Source organism: Onychostoma macrolepis, chromosome 05 (assembly GCF_012432095.1).
Source record: "Onychostoma macrolepis isolate SWU-2019 chromosome 05, ASM1243209v1, whole genome shotgun sequence".
In the NCBI taxonomy this organism is placed as follows: Eukaryota; Metazoa; Chordata; class Actinopteri; order Cypriniformes; family Cyprinidae; genus Onychostoma; species Onychostoma macrolepis.
Genome location: NC_081159.1, coordinates 5,084,151 through 5,110,196, shown reverse-complemented (window position 1 = coordinate 5,110,196; position 26,046 = coordinate 5,084,151). Strand labels below are relative to the sequence as shown.

Here is a 26,046-nt window from a genome sequence, read left to right as displayed (position 1 = left end):
AGACTCCTGAAATTATATGATGGTTTCCACAAAAAAGATTTTTGAAGGATTATATGACACATAACTGTATTTTTAACTACTTCTTTTAACGTAATTAACACATTTGAACAACCACAATCTTTTAAATATGAATGTTTTTAAGTGTGTTCATATTTTTGTTTTTCCTACTAGCTTTGATCTTCTGGCAGTGGGCGGAATCTCCGTGACTCTCTTGTTCCAGCGAGCCCCATTTTTGTCCCAGATTCGGTCTGTCTGGCTTCCATGGAATCAGTTCATGGTCCTGGACCGTGTTTTTATGGAAAGAGCTGAGTCCAGACCACCTGTCTGTGACCTGAAAAACCTGATCAGTCCACATGCCATTGTTTTGTCCGCTCCTCTCCCGCGATTCGCTGCCGACTGTGAGGACAGAGGAACTGTCGTACCTGAACTACAGGTGCGAGACACATTCACTCTGAGAGAACACTGGATGCAATATCTTAGCCACATGCTATGAGACTATACCAGAATCAATGTTACTCAAGTCTCTTGTATACTTCAACTCTATTTATGTGACACGTGAAACTGCTCGCTTGCAGTGTTAGACGTGTAATACCTGATACACACTGTGAGCCGGTGCTAGAGAAAGAAGAATGTTCCTATTATAATAAACAAGGCATAAACACAGCGTAAAAATAAGATTTCTGCAGTGTTGACATTATTTTCAATTATAAAGTGAGCATTTTCAAGAGTCCAAATCTCAGTTGCGTGAAACTGTGTAAACTTGACACCTTTGTTGATTATAATGTGATGAGAACGTTCTAATATTGATGCGTTGCTCACTTTGAGTGTATAATTTACTCAACGTTTGAAGAAAACAGTCTCTCTGAAGTTGACTGATGAATAAAACAGCAAGTAATTCAGGAACACAGCTAAATTTAGATGTGTAGACCACAGTAACAATATAACATTGAGTTGCCCACACAAAACCACTATTTTTACTTTTAGTATTAATAATCGCGATTGCAATATCAAGGGAAATCAAGGGATTTTTTTAATTTTCACGCAGTCCTTCTGCTTATGTAGAGCGTTTCAAATCAGTCCCTTATGAGAATTCATTTCAGTTAAGATGCTGTCTTGGAGGGCAGTAGCCTATGTAGGCAGTAGACAGCGAGACAGCTCACTCAGTTTTGGAACGAAACTCGTGTGTGTGTGTCTGTAGGCTGTAAGAACTGCAACCTGTGTTTATGGGACATTTATTTGGCAGCATTACGGTCATTGGCTCGGGTTCTGTTCCGTATGGAAAGTGCATGCAGTAAATAGAAATACAATTAATTTCTCTCACTCTAACTGTGCCTCTGCCTAATTCATTCTTGTTCTTTGTGTCTGCACGTCTGCTTCTGTCTCTTTCTCTCTGTAGGCGGTCCAAGAGGAGGTGGTTATCCCTGCTACTATTCTGAAGTTAAGCTACCTCTCTTCCAGAGCTCCAGGCTATCGCTCTCTCCTGAGGGTGGTTCTGACCCATTCCTCCCTCCCGCTGGGCTTGGCCAAAGTCCATCTGTCTGTGGCCGTCCAGGGTCGGCAGCTTCTGAAATCATTTCCTGCAGCTCCAAACCTCATATATGTTTTCTCCTGGAATAAAACCGACATCTATGGCCAGCAGGTCACGGGGCTGGTGCAGGCACACGGTGAGGGTCTCTGTGTGTGTGAGGGAAAGCAAAATTTTGGTTGTTTGTTTTTAAGATAAGCCTTCATTCAATTTTTACACTATGATTCAAAAGGTCAGTTTTTAACTGAATACTTTAAAAGAGCAAGGACACATTAATTCGATCTGTTTCAAAAGATTTGTGTTTCAAATAAATGCTGTTCTTTTGAACTTTCTATTCATCAAAGAATCCTGAAAAAAAACATCACAATTTTACTGTTTTCAACAAATCTTTCTTAAACACCAAATCAGTATATTAGAATGATTTCTGAAGCATCGTGTGACACTGAAAACAGGAGTAATGATGCTGAAAATTCATCATTTCAAGAATAAATAACATTTCAAAATAGAAAAGTTATTTTTAAATTGTAATAGTATTTCACAGTCATACCGTTTTTATTGTATTTTTGATCAAATAAATTCAAAAGCAGACTCAAAAATTCAAGACTCAAAAGCAGTTAAACTCCTACCGACCCCAAATTTTTAAATGGTATTATAACCATTACACATTAAATAAAATGTCCAGATAAAGTAGAGCAACTTTAATAACATGCAAGAGGCGCAGCTGTTTAGTCTCTTTCATAATTGAACTGTTTGAATGACTGTGTTTAGGACTCCAAACAGGACTGACAACTGTATTCTACCTCACAATACCCCTCATAAGCTGAGATTGACAGCTAGCTAATATTAATGATTGACAGCAAGAAAATAACCTACAAAGCTCACACTTATGTCCCGGGTATATCAATGATGTGACTGACAACTGTTTGTCGAGTGTGGTTCCATTCAAACAGCACGAGTCGATCGAACTCGCTCTTAAAATTTTGTTGTGACCCCTGGAAAATGTAAGGAACTGACTTGAATGCAGTTGTCACTGTCTTTTATGACTAAATTTCGTATGAATAACCATATTTAGTGCTTCGAACAGGACTGACAACTGTATCCTTCTGTTGTATGATCGCAGCTCCTCTTTCTTGCTATCTCCCTTTCCATTATTTCGAGATCCATCACAATGACAGCAATCAGACACTGCTGAGAGTCTGAATCCATCATCTTTTCCTCATTGAAAAGCATTCTGTTTTACGGCACAATTGCGCACCTACTGAATAATGGCTAAAAATGAGTAATTACTGGATATTATGGAGGAAATTAACTCCTGTTTTCAAGTAATAATTATAAAGAATTAAGCAAAAACAGTTCATAGTCATAATAAACAAATGTGTGAAATGTGTAAACAGCTGTTTTTTTTTTTCACAAATAGAATTATTTATCCACAAATTACAGGGTGCTAATATATCTATAATGTATCTATTGTGTAACGTTGTAACATTTTGACAGTTATATTATTAAAAAGGTAGAAATACAGGATCTCTGCCCTGCAAATAGGCAAATGTAATTATTGGTTAATAATTATTATTCATCCTACTAACCCTTGTTTATGTTGGCTACAGCTCAAGCGTTGCTATTTTGAAGCACCTGGCTAATTAAGTTTGCCGTAACACCATGACAACACAACTGTAACTGAAGCAAATATAATTTACCCACATACACTGCAGCAACCTGCTGCTCACTTTAAGTGGACTCAGCTCTTTAAACATTTTCCTAGGACACAACATTTATTTAGAGTAAGGTATTTGAGGATGTTATTCCGTTAGGTAAATACATTTTTAAATTATATGTAGTATCAAGATTTTATATATTAGTTCACACCAATCTAATTAATCTTGTAAAATGACAGTAATTATTGGTTATACTGGGTAATTTATGCATTAAAATTATGCAGGTTCACTTTAAAATGAAGAATCACCAATGAAATTGTGCATGAGTAGGTAAATTTGTTTATTCTGATGATGGTGATGGTTTGTCTCTTGTGGATTTTGATGATGATGGTGATATTTAATGGGCTAAGTCTGGCACTTACACTGGTGTGTGTATGTGTGTGAATTAATGACAGTCTCTGTTGGATACGAGTATGAATCCTGTCTAGACGTTGTGCTCTGGGAGAAGAGAGTTGCTCAGCTGCAGGGCTTTGAGTTGATGCCGTCAAACCTGGGTGGATGGACATTGAACCACCACCACGTCCTCAACCTGGAGAGTGGTGAGGAATTATCACACACACACACACACACACACACACACACACACTCATGCACATGGGTGTTTTCTTCAACTATGGGCACTTTTGGCCCTGTGTACTTTTAGAAATTAAAACACTTTTCAAAATCATTAGTTTATTTACTTTGCCTTCTAAAATTTCCATATTACAGAATTCTGTCATATTTATGTTTTTTGGCCCTAAAACGGTCATAAATTAATTTCCACCAAATCTCATATCAAAATTTATTTTTTGGTGGGAATTTAAGAAAATTAAATTTGAAACATTTTTGGAATGAAACGGCAGGCTTGTATCCTAAATACACATAATTAATGAATATTTTCACAGTTTTGGCATAACGAAATTACAGCTTAATAAGAGATGATACATCAAATATTACCTTAATTTTTCACATCTTGTATTTCATCTCAAGCATGCTTTTCACCAACACAGCTTTTGATCAAATGTTATTTGTGCAAGATTACTGGCTGCAGGGTAAATTACAACACTGTTGAATAGTAATCATTTGTGTAACAAGCCATTTTCACACAATAAATGTCTATTTTACATTATCATAGATTTATATAGTCTTTGAAGAGTTATTCTATGATGAATTTCTGTTTTAAGATTGAGAGCCTACAAGCTAAAAGAATCTATTCATAAAACCAAAATAGTAAAATGTTTCCAACAGTTTTAAAATGAAAAATTGATCCCTTGGACCTTCATGTGCTCTAGGAAAAATTAGCTTAAACTATGACCTTCAGACAGCAGCATAGCAGTGTTTACCAAAGAAAGATGCCCAACGTAGAGCACGTTTAAATCTAACATCCTCCCGGTCAATAAATCTTGTTGGCTCTTGAGAGCTCCCTAGATGGCAGTTTGTATCATTCCTTTCTTTAGTTTGTTTCTACAGGGTCTTATAGCACCATCACATTTCATCACTGATATATAAAGGCTTCGATCTAATATTCTGTTTGTTTTCTCTTCTGCAGGTATCCTTCATAAAGGTAATGGAGAGAATGTGTTTATTTCCCAGCAGCCTCTGGTCATCTCCACAGTGATGGGGACTGGGGTGGTCCGCGCAATCCCATGTCCGAACTGCAACGGCCCGGCCGTGGAGCAGAAACTGTTTGCTCCCATTGCTCTGGCCTGCGGTTCGGATGGAAGTGTGTATGTAGGTGATTTCAACTACATCCGCAGGATTCTGCCCAACGGATTCGCCATCAGCATCCTGGAGCTCAGGTCTGCCATCTTCTATCAGCAAATTATCAGTCGTTTCTGAACAGCATTGGGTTTTTTTGTTTTGTTTTTTGTAACTGTTGTTTGTAATTTCTATTATTTTAAACTAATAGTTTTTATTTGGTTATTTAGGAATGTCAAGCTTTTGATAACTTATTAATAGTGATTTTATGTTTTTTTTTTTTATTATTTATATTTAATTTATAAGAAGTTTAATTCTTGTTTTATTTAAGCAATTTTTAATTCTTGTTTATTATTAAAAAGTTAAAAAGGTTGAATCATATACCCTCCTGAAATATTGAAATAAATCAAATCAAATTGTGACATGGTGACATCTAAATTAAACAGTTTTATTAAAAATAAAAAAGATATTTCATTATTATTAATTATTATATTAAATTTAATTATTAGATAGTGTAAAAATTAAACTTGAGGTTCGTATTCGCTGTTTAAAGCTTATAAAACTTTTCATAATTGTGAAAATCATCTGAGGAATATCTGTTTTTAATTGTTGACTTATATTTTTTCCATGTTGCGCATCCAGAAATCGTGATATTAGACACAGGTATGTTTCTTTTTCAGAACCGATATCACCATATAGTTTTTCAGTCGTTTATACACTGCACCTGTGCTTGAATTCATTTTTTTTTTGAATCTCCATTCATCCATGCATCAACCTTGGAGGAGCTATAGAGGTTAAGTGACTCGAGCCTTAAATGCAAAACAACTCATTTAGAGGCAGCAGCCCCTATAGTAAGTCAGCAGAATCAAATTCTCAAAACTGGATCTTTTCTCATTAGAAAGCCCTAAATAAAATTAGTATATTTGATAATATACTGATACACTACACTAATGCTCTAAACATAAATATTCCTATGCACAATAACATTAGTGATAAAAAATACTAGTAACCCCCAAACTTTAGTCAATACATCCCATTAATCCTAAGCTTTGATGACTACAGCCTTTTCCTTCCAACCCTTTAACTGCAATTTTATTCCTTTGATTGTCCCCTCCTTTATTGCATGGCTTGTTTCTTTTCTTTCTTTTTTTTCATTTTTATCCATTTAATCCATTTATTATAGTTTACCTTTTAATTGCTATTGAGCATATCACATTTTATTTTCTTCCAGTTGAGACCATCTTTTAGCATTTAATATTTACTTACTAATTCATAGTATCTCCATGTGTGTATGTTTGTAATTGTTCTATTTTTGTGTGTGCACGAACCCATATATGTGTGTGTTTGTGCATTTACGGACATGTTTTTGTGTCGGCGTGTGTTATGAAGGCACACTGTGGCAACTGTTGCCTGTAATCTTCAGTGTGTGGTCAGGAATCCATCCGAGGCATTTTTCTGGTCGATGGATTGAACACTAACAGCTTTTCTCAGCAAACCGCTGGCAGCGTCACACCGCAGTCTCCCGTTTATCGTCTGGATCTTCCTCGTTTCATGTGAATTTAGAAACGGCGCCCCCCACAGAGAGGGAGTTAGAGTGCGGGATAGACCTCTGCCCTACAGACTAACACCGACAAGCGCACTGTAATCCTTTATCTTTGTGTGCGCATGTGTGTTTGCACACAGTATTACATCCCACAGCAAGGGGGAAATCCTACCTTCAGCCTTCTTTTGGAGATAACGCTTCTGATCAAACCAAAGTCTGATTCGACCTCACAAAGACTCAAAAGAACCTTATAGTATTAACATTTTCAATTTCATCAATCTGTCAGTAAACACAGACAGCTTGACAGGGCAGCGTTTGCCCTTTATTCCTGTATATCGAAAACAGCTTTGAGAGAAACATGAATCTCACTGAAACATTTCAGTATTGTTGTGAATTTGGTTAATGGCTTTGTGAAGTAACTATTTAGATTCGTGCAACATTTTGCATTAAAAGTCTGTGCATTCCCAGGGAGCTGAACCCATGACCTTTGAACTAGAGAAACTACTCCCATTTATTATAACGAAAACAACACCCTTATCGAAAGCAACTAACAGCAGTGCACACTTTGTCAGTCTGTGCAGTTTTAGGAACTGAACCCATGACCTCGGTGTTGTTAGCAGTTGAGTTACAGAAACTCTTCCTCTTTATTATAACAAAAACAGATTTGATGTCTTTTACCATTTCAGTATTGATTTGAAATTGTCTAATGGCTATGTGAACTATCTTTGCAAACTGTTTACATTTGTTAAGCGATTTTACTGAACGCAACTGAAGTGCTTAGGTCTACACTTCATCAGGTGTTGCTAGCGGTTGAGCAACACGAGCTACTCCCCTTTACCCCGACCTCACAGCCCCTACACAATTCTAATCCTTAAAGTGAATCAACTTCCCTCAAATGTCAGAGCAGCAGAACACCTCGTAATCTTAAAGCACCAAACTGAGACGCCACAGGTGATGTGCCAGAGGAAGTGTTTCACTTTTACAAAGCGAGCACAACCTCAAAAACGTGTTTCTGCTGTCAAAAGACAAAAAAGGCCTCATCAATTTTTGTGCGGGACAATTTTTCGCCCTTCTAGGAAATCATGTCTTTTTTTCCCCTCTCCCTTTCAATTCTGCCTAAGGAACAGTTGAGAAAGAGGCAGCAGGTAGATTTGCTCTTAGGGCAGATGCGGATGGAAGGAAAGGAAAGGAAGATTATAGACTGGCAGGGGTCCGACGTGCTGGAGGGGCTGGGAGTTTTGATCGGGGCTTGAGTTCAGAATGATTGAAATTTCTGCATGGCGCTGAGACCTGGAGGGTTTTTTTACTCTAACCTTGTGTGTGCATCTGTTTTTTTTCGGCATAGATTCCGACTTTATGAAATAGTTTAAGCATAAGAATGTTTCCGATATGTGTGTAGCCCTGCTTTGTCATAAAGCCTTGTTAAAATTCTCTTTCTCCAGCTCCAGCCCAGCTCATAAGTACTACTTGTCTATGGATCCTGTGCGCGAGTCGCTCTACCTGTCGGATACCAGCAGCGGGAAGCTGTACCGCCTGAAGACTCTGACTGAACCCAAAGATCTCAGCAGGAACGTGGAGGTGGTGGCTGGCAGCGGGGAGCAGTGCACACCCTTCCACCCGAACCAGTGCGGCGATGGAGGCAAGGCCGCTGAAGCGGCGCTCAGTAACCCCAGGGGTGAGAATCCAGTGCACACACATGCTGCGTTTCCGAACTCAAAGAGAAAGAGTGAGTGAGCGAGGCAGAGTGGTTATTGAAAAATAGCGGCATGTTTCAGCCAGAGAAATGGGAAATCTAGAAAAAGTAAGATAAATGAAAGATGCCTTCCCTCTTTGCTAAATCAGGCGGAGCGGCTATTAGTCCCGCCTATCCATCACTGCCACTGTCTCTTTAAACCCGTCAGTCGGGCTGACGGACAGACGGGGGCGTGGCTAACGGGCACGTATGTTCTCTTATCCTTCAAGCCTCATTGTGCACTCTCTCTCTCTCTCACACAGAAACTCACTCACTCAACTGTCGCAGTTAAAAGCCTCCACTTACTTGTAAACCCCTGAGGATAGAATTCATAAAGAATCCCAGAGCAGAAATGTTATGTATGCGTGTGTGCGCACGCTTTGATTTCGGACTGTTCTGCAAAGGGCTGTGTTTCAGATCAAACTGTAAATCACATTTAAAACTGATTTAAGCCTTTTTACACTCACTTCAACAATCCATATGCCTTTTTTTTCCGGCGAGCTGATGGATAAAAGCCTTCCGTTGTGCGCGTCGGGGTGGAATACCCATTTCTCCCTTTGTTAAAGTGTTTTTACTGAAGTCTATTATCTATAACAGGCTCTGACCGAAATGCTGAGAGCTTCAATAACTGCAATCCGACCCTCTATGTTCTCCGGCCATGAGGGGGTCCACACAAATAGACTGCAACCGAAGCATTAACATTTCCGCATGGTGATTTTGTTCTGTTTAGTTCTGCTAAACTGACGCGTAATGCTGAAATGTGTCACTTACATACGAGTTTTGACAGTTCTGTACGTCGGTGTGTGGCTTGACTTTGGCTTGCTGTTGATTCAATTAATCTCAATATACAGAATATTTTTATAATCAATATCTCTTTATACACATAGAAACTCAGAGTGATGCAGTATTGATCTCTGCACCACGGCAGCATCTTCCGTGACTATGATCTCTTTAGTGCAGTAAAAACTGATAGTCTTCGGCTAGCTTCACCCAGCAAAGGCCCAGAGCTTCATGCAGAGAGCCAGTAAACGAGCCGAAATAAAATCAAAATCGAGATCTTTTAAAATACCCTGTTTGTTTTGAAAAGGAGATTTTATTTTCAATAGATTTAATGGAACATTACAGGAAAATATACTGGCAGGATTGACACTTTCTGCATCTGTAAATAATGATTTTTGAGCATTTTTGGACTGTAAAAACAGATTTTACCACCCGCTGTATTTGTTGCTCAAAGACCAAGTTGAGGTCCGGGATTTACTCTTAAGGCCTCAAGACTTTTCCAGTTTTTCATGATTTATTGGATAAGTGAAGTGACATACGGCCAAGTATGGTGACCGATACTCGGAATTCGTGCTCTGCATTTAACCCATCCAACGTGCACACACACCCAGAGCAGTGGGCAGCCATTTATGCTGTGGCGCCCGGGGAGCAGTTGGGGGTTCGGTGCCTTGCTCAAGGGCACCTCAGTCATGGTATTGAGGTGGAGAGAGCGCTGGACATTCACTCCCCCCACCTACAATCCCTGCCGGCCCGAGACTTGAACTCGCAACCTTTGGATTATGAGTCCGACTCTCTAACCATTAGGCCATAAGGAATTAAGGATAAGATTTTTCTTTGTTTTTATTATCATTATTATTATTGTACCTCTCAAAGTTTACTCATAATCAGTCCAAGATATAAGGTATAAGATTATAAGAGTTATAAGATTTTATAATTTTACACGACTTTTCAGGTCTACAAATCAATCTTTTAAAATTAGGCTGCCTCATATACCCAGGTTTTCCAAGACAGTGGGAATCCCCGTTCTTCAAAGAAAAACAAAAGCAGTTGTTGAAAAAGAAATATACTTAAACATTTATTTCATACTTAGTATACTACAAATACATCTACATATTTATGTACTTAATAAAACCCTGCAATTGTATGTTTAGTATGCTAAAATGGTATACTTTTAGCATACTAAACTGCTATACTTTAAGTCTGCTACATTGGAACAACAAATTTTGTACTTAATGCACTTTAATTGTGCAGAAGTAATGCTGAAGTCCAACTAAAGACATACTGATGTATATTTGATTGTGCTAAAGTGGAACTATTGCTAGTATACATCAGGTACACTTATCTATCTTGCATTTAAAGACTGATATTATTCAAGGATTATACAGTCCTTATCAGTAGTGATATTAAAACACATTTTAGGCTTAATATTAAGAAATGTGCATTGTGCGTAAGTAGTACTTCAAAAAAGTTTATTATAATTTTCATATCGGTAAATCTGAAGCAATATGTCTGTAAATATCTTAATAGATTTGAAATATACTTAGTATGAAATAAATGTATTTTAAATATATTACTTTTTTATTAGGGATAAAATAGGTACTGTAATATCTTCATTTTAGCTGTTTTGGCTTATTTCAGTGTTTGTTTTGTTATCTTGAGACATAAAAACATTTGTGACATTCTTTGAAAAAAAAAAAACATTATTTTTTTTAAAAATGAAAAAAATGCATCATGGTTTTTACAAAACAAATATTAAGCAGCACAACTGTTTTTAACCCTGATAATAAAAAGAAATGTCCTTAAGCACCAAATAAAATAAAAAAAATGTTTAGATGTAGATTTCATCTTCCTTTTTCAGTTTAATTAGTAATCAGATGGTTAAAACATTTTAGGAAAAACATTGTAATCCCTTAAGTATGATACTCCATTAAGTATCCTGATGGAGCAACCGCTGAGCAACTCCTTTGGGATTCATGTATACAGTATGTGTCCAGTCTGTATGTTTGTGTCAGTGTGTGCTGTGTATATGTGCTGTACAAGCTCAGAATGTGGGTGAGTGTGTGGTACAGATGCAGCTCTCTATGATTCACTGAAATCTTGGATTCAGGGTGGAGAGAGATAGAAGGAGAAAAGGGCACATTAATTCACAGGTCCCTGCAGGATAGGGTGCTCGCTGTCTGGTCTGATGCCAGCCGAGAGTTTAAGAGAAATAGAGAGAGAGAGAGAGAGAGAGGCGAGGAGTGAACAGACAGGCATGCTCCGTTCATTCTGAGTCCAGTAGACTCAGCGAAGAGAAAAACTCCTGAAGTCTAAATTAATGTGGTCTGCTTTTGAATTGTATATGTGTGTGATGATTAGCTGCTCCTCTGATCATTTTCAGTCAAACCAGCATTTTGCATTTTAGAAGATAAGTAAGAAAAGAGGGTTCTGGACCTGGGGGTCTCTCTGTGTCTTTAGGACCCATTGAAGGACAGAGGGAGGTATACCCCTCTGAAGGCAGAATAAATAATTAAGCTCGTTATGCTCGTTAAGTGGGTAATATGCCTCGTAATTAGCACCCATAACAAGATGCATTTGTAAACAGGCTTATTGAGGCAGATAGAATTTCTGCAACAAGGGTAGTGTGTGTGTGTGTGTGTGTCTTCATGTCTTCACATGTATTTCTGTCTGGTTTACAGCGCAACATGATCTGTATTGTTTTTTTGCACGCAAGTCTGAATTGATGCTCTGCATTTAAAAGGCTGTATGCCGCTCATTATGACTGAATAGTAGATTAATTTGTACTGTAAACTGAACAGCAAAAATAGGGGAGACTGTGGCTACTCTAGTGAATATTTCTCAGAATTTATTTACTTTTCAAAATCAGTTTCTCTATAGGGACATACATCAAAGTCTTGGCCACAAAAAAAAACAAAAAAAAAAACTATTGAACATTTCCACTGTTATTGCCCAGGAAAAATGATACAGATCAGTTTTCATAATGGCAGTCTGCCACTACATACCCTACTAGAGGCTATTTAATGGCTTTCTAACTAAACTAACTAAATTTAAACAGTAAAACAATAATGCAGCACATAATTCATTTAAAAAAAATGTGAATGGTATTATACAGAAATATCAAACTATTATTTTGGCCAACGAAATTTTTTTTAGTTAAAATTTATTATAAAACATTACAATTATAATATATTAAACACATCTGATAACTTACAATAATTGGTTTAAAGGGGTGGTTGACTGTTTTTTTTCTAGGCATGATTGTGTTTATGGGGTGTAGTCTAACATGTGTTAACGCTTTGTTTTTTAAAAACAAAAAGCTCAGATTGGTTAGCTGGCCCAGTGTGCTGTGATTCGCTAAACCGCCAGTGTGCATCTAAATGTCACGCCCCTCACCTCAGCGGCATGCGCTCCGGTTGTATTGTAAACAATGACATCGTCAATATTGCTTATCAATTTGAGCCTGATTGAGACCCAGAGAATATTAGTGAAGAGGATTGCGCAGAACCTGTGCAAGCACGGCTCTCAATCGTATGCTTTTTGTTTGTTGTTGTCTCATACATTCAGATACGATGTTGTAAATGCTACTGCTTCTGTTAGCTTTTAATATATGGTTTTATCCTGATTAAAGCTTTAATACAGCACGGCAACCGCATGCACGTCCATGTTTAACGCTGCTAATAGCTATGGGAAAAATATCTGTCTGTATATAAACATAAAGTGTATAATTGGAATTTGGAACAGTTTATTGGAGCTGACGAGATGATGATCGAGAGAGAGAGAGAGAGAGAGAGAGAGATATGCAGAGCAGAGTGTGTGCAGAGCAGGAGGACACGAGGGACAGGATTAAGAACCACTGCTTTAGAACACTGATCTTGAAACTCGTGAATCCATTAGAATCGCTAGAAGACAGAATCGCGATTCATATACAAATAGATGTTTTCGTGCACCCCTAGTTTTGACGGCATGGCAGCATCTCTTCCTCTTCTATAAAGCCGCGCAACATGGTCCTGCCCCCTTTATTGCATGTTCCCGGGGGCAGGGTTTATGTAAATTTCTGGGTTTGTGATGTAACGAACCCGGGAAGTAGCTCGTTGTCGTCCCTACGAGCAGTTTTTGTTGGCATTAAACTGCCAGAATTTTAAAAGACGATATCTCTGTTTGCATTGAACTTTCAGTGTCGTAACTTTGCAGATATTGTTTATGCTCAAACAGTAACATTACACACTAACTGACGTTAAAAAAGTAAAATCGCAATCAACCACCCCTTTAATAATAATAAGTTGGTTTTAATAATTGGAATTGAGATGCTGCAATTATATATGTTGGCAAAAGTCCAAATAATAGCAAACATAAATGACAAATTATGACAACTGTCATAATTATGGCATAAAAATGTTTTTATGATCACCCTTGTGACAATTAGCAAGGTCTCCCCTGTAAAGCAATGAAACTAATAAAATGGATTGGTTTACATCACATAAACACTCTATTTTGACAGCTTGCCAAATGTATATGAAAATGACTAATAAATGGATGTTTGCTGTAGATTTGATTTGTATATGGAGGATCGTTTTACTGGCAAATTGGTGTTTGGTTGTAAATGTAAACTGTTGCATTGAGGTCAACATAGATGATCCATACATATTTGCTCCAAAATACAAGTCAAAATATTGTTTAAATGTGATTGAGTCAGCCCGACTACATTAGTTTAAGTCATTTTAAGGGTCATGGCAGGTAGAAAATAAGCTCCTTAAGGGAGCAGCTGCACTTATTCAGTTTTTACAGTGTGGGTTGGGAAAGAAACAGGCGATGCCACTAGTGAAGTTCTGCTCTGTGTCAGCTATTATAGGCAGTTTATCCATATGGAGAAGGTGCTGTTACTGACATGTGTGAGCTGTCATTTACTGGAGCTGTGTTGAGATGCACTCTCTGGGCAGATTGTCTTGCCATATACTGTCTCCAAAAATATGTGGATCCTGTTAGTATTACCTAAATTGTGAATCCAAATAAAGCATTTAAAACATCTGGCACTGCATGCATGCATATGTGTGTGTGTGTATATGGCTGTGTGTGACTCGATCTCTCCCACAGTAAATCAACGTGGTGAGAACAGACCAATATGTCTGCTTATCTCTGTGATTCTCATTAGAGGGATAGAGCGAGAATATAGAGAGCAAATTAGAGAAGGGAAAGGAAAGCCGCAAACACATACGCACACACACTGCTATTTGCCATAACAAACTCTAATGTGTGTGTGAGAGATGGTTATATAAGCCCGTTCCCACTTCAGAGTGAAATCCCTCTGGAGGACAAAAATATCAGCGACATAGAGCGAAAAAAAAAAGAAAAGAAAAGAAAAAATAATAATTCAAAACCTCTGCTTATTTGTGTGGAGGTGTTCCAAATAGTATACAGTACTACCTTACTACTCTTATTACTGCAGCAGAATGTAGCCTGTATAGATGCCACTGGATTTGTACACTGTACAGAATACTGCATCCCACAGTGCAATGCACTCAACTTGACTTTCAGTTTCCAGTGTAACAAATTAGCCAGAGATAATATCAGCTGTGATTTTTATAACATATTTCTTGACTCATTATTTGATGATTATAGGTAAGACATAAAATTCGATTACGATTGCAAAATAATTATTTTTATGTTTTAGTATGACAACTTTTTACATGCCATAAAGTTTACTGTGAAATATTGTCTAGCTTGCTATTAATAAAAATGAGGTGGCCGTATACGGCGCATACTAAACAACATTAAGTTAATATTCCATTCAGAGCATAGTTAGCTCCTTACAAACCGTATGCTTTGAAAGATCTGTGGAACAGACGTCTTTAAAGAAACAATAACAATAAAGCACAATGAAGTCTTTGACAGCAATGAGGGTGGCGATTGTTTCCTGATGTTAGTGGCCTGGAGGTATATTTGTGCTAAAGATCAGTTTTAATTAAACTGTAACAATGTATGTTTGTGCATCGTTCGATTTAAATGTAAAACCGAGTTGCCTTGCACAGCTCAAGGTGATTTGCAAGCATTCGAATAGAACAAGACAAATGAAAGAGAGAAATTGGATGAACAATGAAAAGAAATACCAGATTCTTTTGCATATCCGATGTCATTTCGCATAAATCTGCATATATAAGATAATTTGCATATATTTAAGATGATGTGAACAGAATGATTGCACACAGAGGAATATACTGGCTGAGACGGTGAAACTCGTCTTTCTTCATTGCACCGTGAAGCTGTGACTGCATCACCAGTGCAAATGTAACGTTATTTGTTACGCCAATAAAGCACATTAAAACTGAAAGAGATGGAGAGAAATGACTGTGTGTATCCTGTTGTCCTGCAGGTATCGCAGTGGACAAGCACGGGTTCATTTACTTTGTTGACGGATCAACGATCCGTAAGATTGATGACAAAGGAGTGATAACAACCATCATTGGGTCAAACGGACTCACATCCTCCCAGCCAATCAGCTGCGACTCTCGAATGGACATCAGCCAGGTGAACAAAACACACACACTCGTGCAAATTTACATACAATGGCTCCAAAAAGCATTTAGAATGAACCTAAAGTAATGTATGAATGTCATTGCATTAGAAACAAAATATCAAGCCAAGTGGCCTCTGCAAACAAGTAATACTTGACCTTTTCTCAGAACTAACTTCATTTTTCTTAGATATTTTTGCAATTACTTTTAATCCGCTGGTCCCAAGGTTATTTTGCAGTAGATGTATGAAGCAAAATGGCAGATTTCAAATACATACTAGTGTACAAAAATAAATACGGTACATTTTTCATGTTGACTGTACCTCTTTAGGACTAGATATCAATGTAGATTTCCTGATTCACTTTTAATTCACAAGCTGTCAACTATGTTTTAATATACAGTGTTTCCCCTAGGTTTATGGCCGTTTTTTCCGTTTTAATTTTTTTGGACATCTTTTTAATGGTCAAATTAAATTGAATTAATCAAAAAGCATGTCCTATTAATTAAAATCATGAAACTTAAACAATTTAACATCAATTTATTAAAAGTTTAACAAAAATTACTTGTTTTATTTTTTCCAACTATATGTTTTATTGTTACCAAATTCTGTTTTAGCATGTCTAATTATTTGAAAGTATAAAAACAAGTTTAATTTATTCTTACAATAGCCTTATGATTTTTTCCCTCAGAAATTCTGTGTTGTGTATTTACATTTTTAAGGCATAAAACATTCATTTAATTTATCTTTTAATTAATGAAAATTAAACAAATCTTATTTTTTTGGAAAATAAAGGGGATTTAAAATTACAATTAAAGCACTGAAGAAATATTGTATGATTATTCCTTAAAAATGAGATTTGAATCATTTTAGTAGGAGTAGTAGCCTATTATGTACATTCTACTGAACAATAGTAATATATTTCTGCCGCAATGTCTTCAAGTGAAACCGAACTTTTATTTTGATGGGTTGCCGTGAATACCTTTACATTTCTGTGTGTATGTGATATGAGGATAGTTTTACTCAAATGAAACGGTAAAATGCTCATGAAGTGACTCTCAGAGCAGTTCTATAAAATTAAATAAAATTAACTTGACCTTCAAGGGGGCGGGGGGAAACACTGATATATTTGGGTATATATTTTTCACTTACAGTGTCCATTTGCCATCATATTAAAAAAAATCAACATTATCATCTTTTATTAAACTGTTAATTCGTTAAAACCATTATTGATTAAAAGAACCGACTCACTTTTGTTTTGGGCTACACTGTATGTTTTGATTCACAAAAAAGAATTGTTTGTGATTTGGGCTACACCGGTCAAGCTGTATGTTTTTGATTTATGGAAAATAACTTCAGAAATTTTGTTGATGAAGCAGACTAAACTGGTTACACTCTCTGTTGTTAATTCACTAAATAAAACCATCCCATACAAATCTATTTTTGTGACTACACTGGTCATGTAATATGTTTCTGATTAGCAAAAAAAAACATCTGTTCAAAAGATTAAATTGTTCATTATTCAGATTAACTCTGATCACACTATATATTGTTCTTTCACCAAAAAATAACCATTACATGTTTGTTAGTCAGGCTACACTGATCATGTTGTATGTCTGTTTTTGCCCCACAAGTATAACTCAATAGAAAGACACTTTCTTGCCGTTATTTACATAGTGTTTTTGTTGCAGCACGTTCAAAACAGACTGCAAAGTCATGTTCACAAGTCAGGAAAGACATGATTTCTTTTGCCATGTCACCAAAGATTCAACACCGCCGCTGAAAAGCAGTGCAAAACACAATGCAGGGAACTACATAAAAATATTCATTTTAAAATATGACAACAGGGCCCAAACAATGCATTTTTGTGAGTTAGTTGAGCAGAACACAATACAAATATGTTTTTTCGGATGTTCTGCAAATACAGCAAACACTAAAAAAAGGTAATGTTGTTGATTTTGAGAATCAATATGGGAATGTTTAAATTAGGTTTGAGATTTATTGGAAAAATTAATACTTTTACCCAGTCCTGTACATTTTATAAGATCTTTCTTAGATATGGCCTACCTCTGTCAGTTTAATAACCGCTTAACTTGTTAAAGGCCGTCACGCACGCTTTTAACTTTCTGTTTGCGTGCAGACATCAGAAAAATGATCTGTCAGTATGTCTTCTCAAACGCTCGCTTAAATGAAGTGAATAACAGCACGCAGAAGCTGAGGAGCTGAAAGATGAAGGAAACCCTTCATACACACCCCACACAGCGAGAGTCTCGACCAACCCTCACTCTCCCTCCTTCTCGCTCTCTTTCTTTCAACCTTTTCCTTCAGCTCCACAGGATTCACGCGCACACACACTTTTCACTGTTCACCTCAAGAGTGAGAAAGTGCTGATACCGAAGGTCTCTCTGGTGCTACAGAGTTACATTATACAGCTTGCAGCAACATCCTTACTTTTCTTTTATCTCTCTCCCTCTCTTTCTCTCTCCATCCTTTGAGGTTTCTGCCTTTTTCTATTCTATCCATTTCGAACACTAAAATCGTAAAGCCTTTCTCAAACATAAGGCAATTCCACGTCTTTCTTTTAAAGTGCTCTTAAAAATCTATTTTACTCTCTCGTTCTGTCTCTCTCTCCCCCTGCAGTTTAACTTAGTGTGTCCTCATTAAATCTGCAGGACCGCTCTCCCTTCAAAGTCAGATACAATTCTTCCCGCTTCTGAATAGCATCAATTTTTGGCAGACTGTCCCTTGATTTCTCTTTCATTCTCTCTCGCTCTCTTTCTCGCTCTCTCTCACTGCCATCTACACACACACACACACACACACACACACACTGCACTTCTTCACAGTTCATCCGGCGGGGTGTGTTGTATGTGAATAAGAATCAGACAGTGAGGAGAGATAGAGAGAGAGAGAGAGAGAGAAGGGGAAATGAGGTGCTGCAGGCCACTGGGTAAAAGAAGCACTGAAATCTGCATAATTCCCAGCATGCCTGGGATATGACACACTTCACACTCAATACTGTCCGGCTGTCGGGCAGCTGCGGACACACACACACACACACACACAACCAAGATGTGGTTTTTGTACCTGGCTGCACATCAGGGCTGGGTGCTATGACTAAAATATTATCACTGTAATGGTATATATCACAATGTAGTTATTTTTACAGGAAATTTAACAGGGAAATGGTTAATATCATGGGTGTAGATAGCCAAGGGGGTATTTTTTTTTTCTCCAGACTCGAACAGTGCTACTGCTCCTTGCCCCTGCGTTATATGATCAGACCGCAGTCCACATGGTTATTTTAATGACAGTAGACCATAGACTTACTGTGAATGGCTGCATTTTTTTACATTATTTTAAGCAACAAAAAAATGATTCATAGTTCATTTTTTCTAAATATTCACTCACTTAACTTAATATATTTTATGTGTATTAATTGTAAAATATTGTTTAAACGTGTTAATACTTTTTAAATAATCAATTAAGTTAAATACTTTTTAAATGAAAGGTACTGCATCTCATTGGATTATTTGGTCTATGTATTTTCAGTAGGTGCACATCAAAAAATATATATACTGTGTATGTGTTACTGTGTGTGAGTGTGTATGTAATATTATATATAATGTTAGAAATGATGCATAATGTAATTTCTAATAAGATACTTATACATATACAATCATTGTATTGTTCAATATGTATAATATTTTTCATTATATTTTGGTGTATATTCATAACAAATATGTCTAGGATCAGTGCAAAAGCAGCCTTATTATGTATCACTAGATTTCGAAACACAAGAAACAAAGCAGCAAAACTAATGTTGTTAAATGGATCAGTGGAGGCGGGGTGCATCTTTTGGCTCTCATAGTTTAGCATACTTCATTTTTTGTTGGTAAAAGAGATTTTTCCACCTCCAGTGGTGAAAAGTCATTTTGGCTTTTCCACCTCCAGATGACCGGCGTGCAACACAGTTTGCGGAGAATATTTTTCTGCTCGCTTTGAGATTTTGTAAATCCAAACCATGTCCACACAATACAAGACACAGTATGATATCAATTCTTCACTTGTTTGGTACTTCACATTTCTCCCTGTTTCATCTCTTCCCTGTATATATAATGTAAAACAGTCCTGCCCACTGATGTTACATGTAAATCTGTATAATAATAATAGTCAAAATGAGATAACTCGCTGTCCTTCACGTCAGCTGGAGAGAGTACATCTGAATGGGCCATGAGCAGATGAGAGTGGCTGTGAAATCTGTCATGATGAAAATCACACTTTTCACATTCATAGCAGTTAATAATATACATTTGTGTATCCACAGGTGCGTTTAGAGTGGCCCACAGACCTGGCAGTGAGTCCGCTGGATAACTCTCTCTACGTTCTCGATAATAACCTTGTGCTCCAGGTGAGCGAATCCCAGCAGGTGCGTGTGGTTGCTGGACGACCCATCCATTGCCCCATGGCCAGTATTGAACCGGTTCTTCTGGGGAAAACAGCGGTGCGTTCCGTGCTGGAGGGAGCGAAAGCTATCGCTGTCAGCCACCAGGGGGCTCTGTACATCGCCGAAACCGACGACCGGAAGCACAGCCGCATACAAGAGGTCTCCACAAATGGAGAAATGGTCATAATCGCGGGGGCGACCAGTGAATGTGATTGTAAGATTGACCCTAACTGCGAGTGTTTCTCAGGTGAGATAAACGTGCACCAAATCTGCTAAATGCAGTGATTTTCCTTTGGGTTATTCATATTAATGTTGTGTTATTTTTCCATGTCAAACCTTTTTTTAATAAGCCACTGGTTATAAAAATGATGAATTTTTAATGCTGATTTTGTCTTGGGTGAGTTTTGAAAAATTGCAACACTGGGATTTGAAGGTAGCAAAATTTCACCAGTGTTATAATAAAGTATACAAATTGGCTTTCTTGAGCAACATTCCCAGCAAGCTAGGAGGCTGAAATTCAGATATGTTAATTTCAAAGCAATCCTCTGACACTCTCTAAAATTTCATAATCCTGGAAGAATTACTTCCGAATGCATACAAGCCTACAGTGCAGTTGCATTGACTTCTGTAAAAGCCTTTCTAGTAAGGTAGACAGCTGAAACTTGAGTATGTTTGTCTGAGAGCGGCCCTCTTAAACTCACTAATGTTTTACTTGCCTACGTTGAAAATCATTAGGAATAGTTTATCCGTGATTTACTCAATTGTCTCTCTCTATATATATTTTTGTATACTTAATATTGTTTATTGCCCTACTTATGTAATTATATGAAGGAGAAATGACGCTGTTTAGTGTATGTGTACCACATCATGAGTCCAAGACATTTTTTCCTTTCGGTAGGTGCATAAACTACCGTTCAGAATTTTTTCAGGTTTTTTTCTTTTGAAGGAAAGTATTAATTTATCAAACGTGGCAAAGACATTTAGAATTATAGTGCTACAAAAGATTTCTATTTATAAAAATGTCTCTAATGAACAGTCTATCACATTTCCAAAATTAAAATTAGAATCATTTCTAAGGGATCTTAAGAGAGTGAATGAAAGCTGAAAATTCAGCTTTGCCATCACAGGAATAAATTACATTTTAAATATATTTAAGAAGAAAACAATTGATAAAAATTGCAATAATATTTCACAATACTGTTTTTACAGTTTTTCAAATAAAAGGAACCTTGGTGAGCGTAAGGGCCTCCTGTCAAATCATTAAAGAAAAAATCATTTACTGACCAGTGTTAGAAGTATATTTTCTTTCTTTTTATTCCATTCAATTGTGAAATGAAAAATGCAAAATATTCTATATTATTTCTATATATTACAAGTCCAGTGCTTTTTTGGGAGCCAATTACTTTTTTGCTGCATTTGATCCAAGCCAGTCAGCAGCGTGTCAGTAGGCAGCTTGTTGTGTGACAGTAGCATGCTGGGAGATTCAATTTGTACATATCTCCCTGCCAAACGTGTTGCTATGACACATGTAAGAGTCTGAGCTGCTGTTGCACGCAGGTTTAATTATTGAAAAATCTTTCTTTTTTAACTTCTGTAGACAAGTGTTGCAATTTTACTGCAGCGGGTCTCTGAGGGTTAATTGTTAAGCCCAACACCGAATGCCTAATGAACTAGACTTCCATTTCTTTCTGCTCCTTTTTCTCATTCTCTCCACAAATTTGTCCCCAGGTGATGGAGGATACGCTCGTGACGCCAAGCTGAAGTCTCCCTCGTCTCTGGCGGTTTCTCCTAATGGCTCCCTCTACATCGCCGACCTCGGAAACGTGCGGATACGCCGGCTCGCGGCTAACCATCCTCAGCTCACTCCCGAGGGGCTGTACGAGCTCACCTCGGTTGCAGACCAAGAGCTCTATCTGTTCAGTCCAAACGGTACTCACCTGTTCACCCGTAGCCTGGTGACGGGGGACTACCTGCTTAACTTCACATACACCCCCGAGGGCCACCTGAGCAGCATAGCAAACAGGGAGGGCACGATAGCGCAGTTGCGGCGGGATGCTAATGGCGTGCCCCTGTGGCTCGTGGCCCCGGGCGGCCAGGTTTACTGGCTGACCATCAGCAACGCAGGAATGCTGAAGCGCATCTCGGCTCTCGCGCACGACCTCGCACAGCTCAGTTACTACGGCAACACGGGGCTGCTCGCCACCATCAGCAATGAGAACGGCTGGACTACTGTCTACGAGTAAGTGATGCCCTTCTTTTACTCTCCCTTTGTCTGTCTCTCTCTCATCAGGAGAGTGCGCTGCATCGCTTGATTTATAGGCGCGCGTGATAGTGCGATCTGTCTTCGTTTTGGTGTGTCATATCCTGTCTTTGCTTCCTTTAGAGTCTATTTCGGCTGCCACACAGCCTCACTTGCACACTCTGATAGTCTAAAGCTGTTTTATTAGCAGGAAGAGTAGCAAGTTTCTGCTGTACTGTATATAAAACAAAATTCCCTCCCAGCATAGATTAATCTTTACCTGCATCTAATCTAATCACGCTTTATCAGAAGGAAAATAATCTAATACAGTCTGATCGACAGTGTTACCTGAGATCGTTTGAAGGAGTGCAGCAGTTCGATTTCTCAAGCTGCGTGTTTTTCTGCTGCAATGAAAATCACTCAGCCTTAATCTATCCAATAAAGAAAAGAACTCTGTATCCTCTTCTGATTTCACTATGAAAGAGCCCGGGTACCTGCGAGTGTGTGTGCGCGTGCGTGTGTGTGTATGTGTGAGTGTAAACTGTTTGCATGGGCATTTTCAGGGATTTGTGAGACTGAGCTGCAAGTTCTAATTTAGTGTGAAAATGTCAGGGGCTTCTTTTCCTCTCTCTCTTTCTCTCCTTTTTGTTTGATCAACTCGGTGACCTTTCACACACTGTGTTTACACACACATACACACACATCTACACGTTTTCATGCAGCTCATGGTGTAGTGTTGAGGCAGATCACATGCCTGGCTCCCTGTGTTCAGTCTGTTGTGAGACACTGCCCCCTGCTGGTGCATACTAGTGCATACTCAAACGTTGTGGTTCGCGGGAGAAGCACAAAAATCATAGTTTGGTTTAATACATGTCCTGTGAAGCCTAATGATAGCCAAAAGCACAAGCAGTAAACAGAAAGCAGTATTTTTTGCAATGGTAGTTCTTTATATATTAACATTAGTTAATTCGTTAGATATCATGATCTAACAATAAGCAACCATTTGTAACAACATTTACTGTGTTAAAACAGGTTATTATTAATTTATTTAAATGCATTATATGTGATAAAATTAACATTAACCTGGAATAATAAATGCAGTAAAAATTCTGTCTTTTGTTAGTTTACCACATATTAATATTAGCAAAATTGCATTAACTAATTATGATTAATAGAATTAAAACACAATTGCACATGATAATAACAGAAAGCAATATTTCTGGAGTGATAACAATTTACAATTGCTATTCGTTAATATTATTTAATGCATTAGGTATCATGAACTAACAATAAACAATACATTTTAACAGCATTTATTAATTAAGCAAAAAGGAAACAAAACAGAAAATTGGAACAAATACAATTATATTATATTATATATTATATTGCATTACTGAAATGTTAAAATTAACATGAACCTAAAATAATAAAAGAAGTAAAAAGATAGTTTTTTAGTTCATGATACTGTTATGAAAATGTATTACCTAATGTTGATTGATTAAATTTTTTGTTAGAATTTTTGTTAATCTATTTGTTTATCATTTTTAAATGGGTTGATATGTAATTCTGTAAGCCTGTAGCTTATTCAGCAACAGAGGGGAAGCTTATTTAAATTATGTTGCAACATTCTGTTCTGCACACAACACCGAAGGAATTAGCGGAAATGGTGTGTTGACTTTGATCAGTTCCCTCATCCAGAAGTAATAAGTACTGAATATTTCAGAAACATACCTCAAAGCAGAATATGCGCCAACGTAGGTGTTGCAAACTCGTCAACAAGCGCCCCTGGTACAGGGAAATTTCTTAGATCTGATATGCATGCAGTAATGACTTGAGATAAAAAGTTTTCTTTTTTTTTATTATTATTCTTCTGATCAGATAGGCTGTGTCTCAAAACCTAGCTGCCTTTCTAAACTTTGTTTTGGGGAATTTTCATTTTTTATAAAGGCGTTTTACCTTTTAGAGTTGTTCGTTTAGCCATTATCCAAATTAATTTACAAATGAGGAATACAACAAAAATGAATCATTGCATGAGAAGTACTGCAATTCAGAGTTCTAGAATTGCTCAGAAAAATTCAAGCTAGAATAGAGATGAAAGCGAGAATAGCAAAGTGAGAATAGCAAGTAGATTATTTATTTATTTATTTAATTTTAAAAAGAGTTAGTGCAAAAATAGCATTGAGTCAAATGCTAAATCAAAGCCAGCTTGTGATGTTTCTGGTCTTTTAATGGGCCAGTTATTGTACCTGACTGATCTGTAAACAGAAAATTGCAGGAATACAATCTCAGGCATCATTAGTCAACTAAACATGCACATCTAGGTGTAAGGAAAAGATGAATATCTCTACTAAGATTATATGGTTGTAAAAACACTTACAGCTGGCCCTCCACCTGAAAATCATTTTGAGTTTGAGACCCCTAATACAGACATTTTTGAATGTGCCGAGGAACTTGAGGGAGTTCAGAAGATCATTCCACCATTGAGGAATAGTGAAATTTCGGGAAAGTGATTTTGTGCCCGTTGATTTGATTTGCGAAAGTGAGAGGCTGCTCAATATGCATGCATTAGTGTCTTGGTGAAAGCTTCTGGCAACCAGTGAGGCGAGACGAAGGCGTTCGAATGATCGATTCAAATGTTCAAATGCACCTATGATGCCCAAAAATGCGTCTAGGTAGGCAGCTCATTAATTTTTGACACATAGCCATATTAGTTGTGCTTGCTAAGGTGAGCATCACTATCACTGTTTCTCCTACCACTCAGAACACCTTAGCAACCGCATAGTAACCGCTCCGCTCGTATTTTCTTCAGAAAATGCAGAAATATAGTTTTAGAACAAGATTACAGTAGAGTTTTAATGAGAATCCAGTATGGTAAACCATGTGGATTAGGTGCTTATCCCTGCACAGTCAATCCATTTAGTCCCTTTTCAAATCAGGTTTATTTGTATAGCGCTTTTTGCGATACACATTGTTCCAAAGCAGCTTTAGAGAAAATAGAAAAATAAAGAAGAAAAATAGTGGCTTACAACCCCCCAGTGAGCAAGGAAAGGAAGGAAGAAGGCCCTAAGATGTTTAAGTAGATGAGGAAGAAACCGGCATTTCAGGCAGACTCAACATTTTGAGTAGAGGAGAACACGGCGGCTGATGTCTCTTGATCTAAACTGCAGGCCTTTGAAAGCTCAAGAGCTTCATCAAATGAAAAGCTTTTATTCTTATACATCGGTGTGGGTGGCCAGACGCAAGTATATGAAATAAATTGGCATTGACATTGATAAGGCATAAATAAATTAGGGGCAGTGAAGACGAGCTGGAGCTGTTTACTTCTAAAAACTACTCTAGAAATGGAGAAAAAGAGAAATGAAACATGTCAGAACGATTTCACCCACTCGTTATATCACATGACTCGCTGTCCACACAGATTCAAATGTCAAGTCATCTGTTCCTCTGTGGCGCATCAGCGGATTTTCACATTCACCTTTATAATGTATCTCACACCCCACATGTTTTTCTTTCTGTCATTTTGCATTGACTTTTAGACTGACTTAATGATATTTTCTGTCGTAACCTTTATGTAATTTTCATTTCGACATTTAGTGTATTAAATAAGCTGTTTAAGCTGCCGTGTTTGTAGGTGATTTCAGACTTTACTTTCTTTCAAATGTAGACAAAGTAAAAAGTCCATCAAAGGAAACTACGGTTGGATAGGACTGTGTCCTGTGTGCTTAGCACAGTGTTCATGAGTTCACTAATCCCTGCGTATAATGAAGGTAAACAGATTTGGCTTGCTGTCAAAGACAGGACTGCAGCCTGAGACTTGAATAAAGCTCTTAAGAACCCTCGGACTACTTAATAATGAAGTTACTAATGAATGAATAGAGGTA

General features: G+C 37.5%; 1 protein-coding gene across 12 annotated transcripts in view; it reads left to right on the top strand.

Moving 5' to 3' along the window:
* tenm1 (teneurin transmembrane protein 1) overlaps nucleotides 1–26,046 on the top strand; it is a 211,156-nt gene that overhangs the window by 168,921 nt on the left and 16,189 nt on the right. For 9 of the 12 annotated variants that reach the window (XM_058775128.1, XM_058775129.1, XM_058775135.1 and 6 more), the window contains 9 exons: nucleotides 172–433; nucleotides 1,397–1,664; nucleotides 3,636–3,779; nucleotides 4,769–5,018; nucleotides 5,560–5,580; nucleotides 7,903–8,135; nucleotides 15,340–15,494; nucleotides 19,807–20,173; nucleotides 21,655–22,165. In XM_058775128.1, the coding sequence (XP_058631111.1) occupies nucleotides 172–433; nucleotides 1,397–1,664; nucleotides 3,636–3,779; nucleotides 4,769–5,018; nucleotides 5,560–5,580; nucleotides 7,903–8,135; nucleotides 15,340–15,494; nucleotides 19,807–20,173; nucleotides 21,655–22,165 (2,211 nt within the window). The remainder of the gene's footprint in view (nucleotides 1–171; nucleotides 434–1,396; nucleotides 1,665–3,635; nucleotides 3,780–4,768; nucleotides 5,019–5,559; nucleotides 5,581–7,902; nucleotides 8,136–15,339; nucleotides 15,495–19,806; nucleotides 20,174–21,654; nucleotides 22,166–26,046) is intronic. The other 3 variants (XM_058775137.1, XM_058775138.1, XM_058775134.1) reach the window with 1 other exon arrangement.